This window comes from Lethenteron reissneri, chromosome 40 (genome assembly GCF_015708825.2).
Source record: "Lethenteron reissneri isolate LAM-NWPU_2019-01 chromosome 40, ASM1570882v1, whole genome shotgun sequence".
NCBI lineage: Eukaryota > Metazoa > Chordata > Hyperoartia > Petromyzontiformes > Petromyzontidae > Lethenteron > Lethenteron reissneri.
In genome coordinates, this window is record NC_083818.1 from 10,518,672 (window position 1) to 10,525,039 (window position 6,368).

Genomic DNA, 6,368 nt, shown 5'->3' on the forward strand with positions numbered 1-6,368 from the left:
TTTGCAAGCAGATTATTGTAATGAGATATTCACCGTATGTTGGTTGCATGACCCCTGCCTGAATAGGTTTTGAAGCAACAACAGCCACTCAACCACAGTAGCGGAGGAAGCAAACTCGCTGCTAAACCTGCCTGCCTGCCTGATTTTTTTTTGTGAAATGCAGTAAACGAATTGGCGTGATCACGTGACGCTTCACAGCTATATATCACGGAGAGCAAGTGGGGTGTCCTGTCTTTGCAAGGCTCGCGCAATTGATGGGAGCTTAAGAAATTCGATAGCTCTTGTTGTTGTTGACGCTCGGACAAGATTTGGGGAGACGGTCGAAAGCTCCCCCCCCCCGTGGATATTTAAAATCGTAGTATCGTGACGTGCTGCTTATTCTTGATGTCAGGTACATGGTGAATTGTTACTTTTAATACGTAATATATATTACGTGGTTTGAATGCTTTGGCAATATATTTTGTTAAAATATTTTTTTTATGAAACTGCACTGTGGGTCTATAAAAATACGGTTTGTTGAGTGAAGGTTTAGCTTTTTGAGTAGTTGCTAGAGCGCACCATGTTTGCATTTATGCATATAGTTATGTTGTAAACAGTTTCATATGTCTACAGTATTTAAATGTGTGTATATATATACAAGAACCGTTTGCTTTACTTAAATGTAAACTAATATTGATTTTATTTCCCCTGATATTGTATTGATAAATTTCGATTCATAAACTGTGATGTCATGTAGAATACACATGCTCGACAAGAAGGAATAATTTGCCTGGTTATGTAAATCATTTGCTCAACCAGTAATGACACGAATCTTATTTACAGCATGGAGCTGTCAATGTTTCTCTGAATCAAAAGGTATATTACCATATTTATAAGTTAAACTTGGTTCATCCTCAGATTCAAATTGGGGGATTTTACAAGCATAATTTAGTCAAATGGGACACTGGTTATATGTATCCAAATGAGGACACATGCTGTGTTTTGTTTCATGTCAGAGCTTCCAGCCAACGAATGAACATTATATATTAAATGATGCTAATACATGTATTACAGTAATCAATATTTTTCTTTCATGAAATAGTAGCAGAAATTTTTTAAATTTATAATCATCGAGGGCATGCTGGCTGTAAAGTGTTCTCTTCATTCCATGAAATTTGCACCCTTTTATCGACACCGAAGATATCAATACTCTATATCTAGGTTCGACAAATATTAGTTGTAGACTGTAATTGCATGCTATATATGTACGTAATGTACAAACCAGACATGGAAAGGACGATCTTTGAAGAAATGTTAAACCGAAATTGTTCAGAGCTTCAAATATTGACTCTCAGCTCTGACCCAAGTTACCACATGCTCTATAAGGACCTCTGCAACTCATCGGACGATAACCAAACGTCGAACTACAGTCTGCCAGTTGAGTTCTACATGACCAGGAGTCAAGTTATCACCGAGCTGCTGGGACCACGGATGTCCCCATTCTTTCTTCCCGTCCTAGCCATCTACCTGCCCATCTTCGTGACGGGAGTCGTGGGAAACTTCTTGACGTGCATCGTCATCTCGCGTCACAGACTCATGCGCACACCCACAAACTTCTACCTCTTCAGCTTGGCCGTGTCGGACCTGCTCGTGCTCGTGCTGGGCATGCCCCTAGAGTTGTACGAAATGTGGGAGAACTACCCGTCACTGTTCGGCGAGGGCGGCTGCTACTTCAAGACGATGCTCTTCGAGACCGTCTGCTTCGCCTCCGTCCTCAACGTGACGGCGCTGAGCGTCGAGCGCTACATCGCCGTGGTCCACCCGCTCAAGGCCAGGTGGCTGGTCACCAGGACGCATGCCAGGCGAGTGATCGCGTGCCTCTGGGTGGCCTCCGTCTGCTGCTCCGTGCCCAACACGAGCCTGCACGGCATCCACTACCTGCGGTCTCCCCTGGGCGAGCCCTACGAGGAGTCCACCATCTGCATCGTCACGCAGCCGCGCTGGATCTACAACGTCGTGGTGCAGCTCACCGCGCTGCTCTTCTTCCTCGTGCCCATGGCCACCATCAGCGTGCTTTACCTGCTCATCGGCAGGCAGCTGCGCCGGGAGAAGAGCCTGGCTGTGCCCCACGAGTGCGAGGGACGCGGCGCGTTCAAAAACCAGAGGATTCGGACGAACAGGTCCAAGTGTCGGCAAGTCACGAAGATGCTGTGTGAGTACCGCACGCACGATTGCACTTCATGTGTATGGCGTGTGAGATGCATGCTGACCATTTTGTGGTTAGCATCCGTTAATTGATACGCACAAACGGTATTGATTGAATAGACACAGATTACACTATTAATTGGAAACTGTAATCGAATAATCTGGACAGGTGGTTCTGTGACCCATGGAAAGTGTTGCGATTTCAAATCCTCATTTTGGGCTTGGATCAGCCCGTCATCTCTCTGGAGTAGATACATTTGAAATATCACTTTGTGGGGAAGCTGAACTTCTTTCACACCGTACATAACCAACCGTGCTAATCGGAAGTCAACAGTGGATAAACTTGCCTCGCCATGGGAATGTGGAATATGCACGACTGGCTCAGGGTCACAAAGAGGAAATGAGCATCATCGCTGCAGCTCCTTTGACTCATTATATACCTAAGTATGTATCCATAAATCAATCACTGGAAGTGTTGAGTACGGTCGTACTCTGTATATATATAATTTTGTATTGGCCATTCTATGTGTGTGCAGACTGTCCATCAATAAAACCTTCACATCGTTTGTAAAAGCTGCCTCTAATTGAACCCTGGCAGTTTATGATGAAGAAAGAGTTGCCTGCCAAGCACTGTACAATGGAATATCCTCGGCTGTGCATTTCCTTTTGCTTTAACCCAGGGTTTCCCAAACCCTCGTGCTCGTTTTCCAACACACTGCTGCGTCTTTCGGCTTTCACCAATTTACTCCGCATTCAAATATAAATAAACTCACACACCCTGCACGTGTCCGATGGTTGTTAAACATGCGTTTAGAGTTCAGGGTGCTTCAAAAAAACGGTAACACTTATGATCATTTGCAACAATACCACAAGAAATGTGACTCCTGGCTCTGGAGACCACCTGGAGAAGATTCAAGGCAATGTGTTGACAATGATGGCCAACTAGCGGAGACTGACTTTTTGAAGCTATTAACATCAATTTGTTATATCATGTTACAGTGTATTATCCGTTCTTTTTCCATTAAAAACGATAGTCCCATTTAAGTGTTAACATTTGTTCTAAGCACTTTGTATTTGGCTGCATTAAAAGCCACTTCATTGGATGATAATTTGTGAGAGCCAGGTCGCTTCTGAAAAAGAGCCATGTGACTCAGTGGGCCTTACCTGGTAAAATAAAAGTAGTAAAGTAGAATAGTAACATTCCACGTGGGATTCACAAGCAGCAGCAGCAGCACCGCCCCAACGTCTTCCAAATCTTGGCAGGAACCCTCCCGAAAGAGGGCCTTGAGAAGCGACAATCTGGTTTATCGATATTCATAATCAACGTTTTTGGGTTTAGATCGCGTTATTTATAAATGTGTCGTAACCCTCCACCACCCGACACGGCCAATCAGTAAAAAAAGTGTCACGTTGACAAAAGACAAATAGTTCACTGCTTTAGGCCACCGGTGTGTTGAAGCCACACATTTATAAATAACGCGATCTAAACCCAAAAACGTTGATTATTAATAACATTGGTCGCGAAAGCCTACGTGTTAAACTGGTTTATCGATAGTTATGATAAACATCATTTTAACACACCACACGTTTAAACTACAACATTCCTATGTGGCACCGATGTCCAACCCCCCCCACCCAGACGTCTTGGTGATCGTGTTCGGCATCTGCTGGGCGCCTTTCCACACCGACCGTCTAGTGTGGAGCTTCGTCCACCGGTGGACAGAGGACAGCCACGGCATGTTCCAGTGCGTCCACCTCGTCTCGGGTGTCTTCTTCTACCTCAGCTCGGTGGTGAACCCCGTCATCTACAACCTGCTGTCCTACACGCTTCCGCGACATGTTCAGGGAGGTGATGTGCCGCAGGCGAGCTCCGCGCGACCCGCGGCACTTCGCTGCGCGAGACGTGCCCTGGGCCACGGGGAAGGCCGCACGGGGCCGCTCCGCCACCACCACCGCCACCACCACCACCACCACCGCCGTTACCGCCGCCGCCTGCGTGGAGGTCGTGGGCAAGATCGACGCGAAGGGCTTCAGCTGCAGCAGCGGCGGCGGTGGCACGCGGGATGAAGCGGAGACGAGCTTTAATTGATTTTGTTCGCGCCCCACCCCACCCCACCCATCTCCCACCCCACCCCACCCATCTCCCACCCAAACCCATTACCCCCACCTCCTCCTACCCAACACAATTAAACAGGTGGATTACACATTCTGGTCTTTGATCACGAAAAAGATGCTATGGGCCGTTGTGTGGAAAGAGAATTACGTGCCTCTGTTTCGTATCGAGCAATGCACGTTGCACGCACGTGTGTGTGTAGCGGTTAGCGCGCTGCGCTACGAACCTGATGAACCGGGTTCGATTCACCCTCACGAACAAACACCGGTGACGATTATCTTAACCGGTCCTGGGCATCCCCTATGTCGACTCAGCCTCAAATGAGTAGCCGGTGCGATGTGTAACATCGCTACTGGGAAGACAAAGGTGGTCGGGCGTGGTGTTGGCCACCCACCTCCTCGTGTGCCGTGCCGGCCTTCATAGGTGCTCGCCAACAGCACTTGTCCCAACAGACTGTTGCAGGCTATACGGGGGATCTTTGTTTTGTGTGTGGTTATCCCATCGCTGAGCTCCTCTAGCAGGGGACGATGTGTGGGGCTTGCTGACGTGACCTGGAGGGCCGGGTCACGAAGTCCCGCACGCCCAGCCACTGCTGATGGGCTGATGCGGTACAAGCGGACGAGATGGCTTCACTGACCACGAGTTATGTAGTCTGTGCTCTGTGGTTGCATGGGCGAAAGGTGGGCTATGTCCTTGGCCAATTTTGGCCAGATTAATCAAAAACTCAATCAACAAACAAGAGCACCATTGGTGTCAGGAGGTGCCTCGTGAAATACATCTACTGGACATCGGTGAAAAAGAGCTTTGCAGCTCATTGGATTCCTCCTGTGTGAATAAATATACTGATTTTGATTACCTGGCATTTGGTGGAAGCTGCCCTCCATGAGCAAAGCAAGTCACGGGAGCAATGCTCGCAAGAGCGAGCAGCATGAGGGCGAGCATAAATAGTGGACTTCGTCCAGTGGGGGAGCGCAGGTAAAGAGTTTGCCAGTAATCTGGGTAAGTTATCCCATAGCACCTGTGTCTGTTCCACGACCTCCCTGCTACCGGTGAGCTTTCAAGACTTCACATTGCTTCAAAGTGCACCTAGCCTGGTACAGGCGGTGTTTTTTTTATGTCAACGTCACTTTGTTGCTAATGGTAGTTGATGTCGTGTATGTTTCGTGGGTAGTGGTGATGTCGTGATTCATGCAGAACAGTTCAGTCCTTGACATGGGTTCTATTCCCAACAGAGGATATTCATATTTGTAGCGCAGTGGCATCTGAAGCCATCCCTGGTTGGCTATACATCCTATTAGCACGGTCGGATACGTACGGTGCGAAATAAGTAAAAATAAATACACTCATCACCTCGGTGTCGAATGAGAACCTGGCTGCAATGTTCGAATATTTTTCGTGGGGAGAGGAATATGTCACGTGGCACTGGCCACACTGCCCCTTTGCGTGATGCATTGGCCTCGGTAGCTTCTCACCGATAGAGCCGTCCCTACGGTACCACGCTCTATCAGCGCACCTTCGATTAGCACGGTTGGCTACGTACGGTGCGAGAATTCAACATGCATATAAACATACAAACATACGATGAATCGGGGGGGGGGTCGCTTTGTGGAGGCCCCACGCTTTGATGTCACGGTGTCAGATGTATAAGTGACATTTAGTTTGAAGGCGTCGTGGATGGTGGGGGCCCACGCGGTGTGAGTTGCCCCAGGCCCTGACACCACCCACCCCACTATGGACGGCTCTGCTGATTGTATTCCCCCCTAAAATGCATGGCATTACACGGTTGCTATTTTACTTGTGTGTTTGTGTCGGTGTGGTGCGCGTCTGTACGATGCGTTATAAATGTAAAGTTAACCGTATTTGACAAATATTTTCTCTTTTCAGATTCGAAAATTGTTAGCTGAAAAATGTTTAACGTTTCTTTCACTTCATTTTGTTGTAACCCCAGGGTGGTCCAGATGTCTTGTGACCCCCCCCCCCCTCTTTTAATTCTCTGAAACGATTTTTAAATATATATTGTTTATTTGAAACAGAAATTAATATGCAAATAAAAGACAATGTTGTCAATTAA

The 6,368-nt window shown here is 47.4% G+C and overlaps 1 protein-coding gene across 1 annotated transcript; it reads left to right on the top strand.

Moving 5' to 3' along the window:
- The first annotated feature begins 392 nt into the window (after positions 1-392).
- On the top strand, positions 393-4,273 carry LOC133352403 (neuromedin-U receptor 1-like). Its single transcript, XM_061568025.1, is given in 3 exon segments — positions 393-2,191; positions 3,824-4,005; positions 4,007-4,273. Coding segments are annotated over 3 exon segments (1,407 nt in total). The 5' UTR covers positions 393-1,233.
- Positions 4,274-6,368: the final 2,095 nt, after the last annotated feature.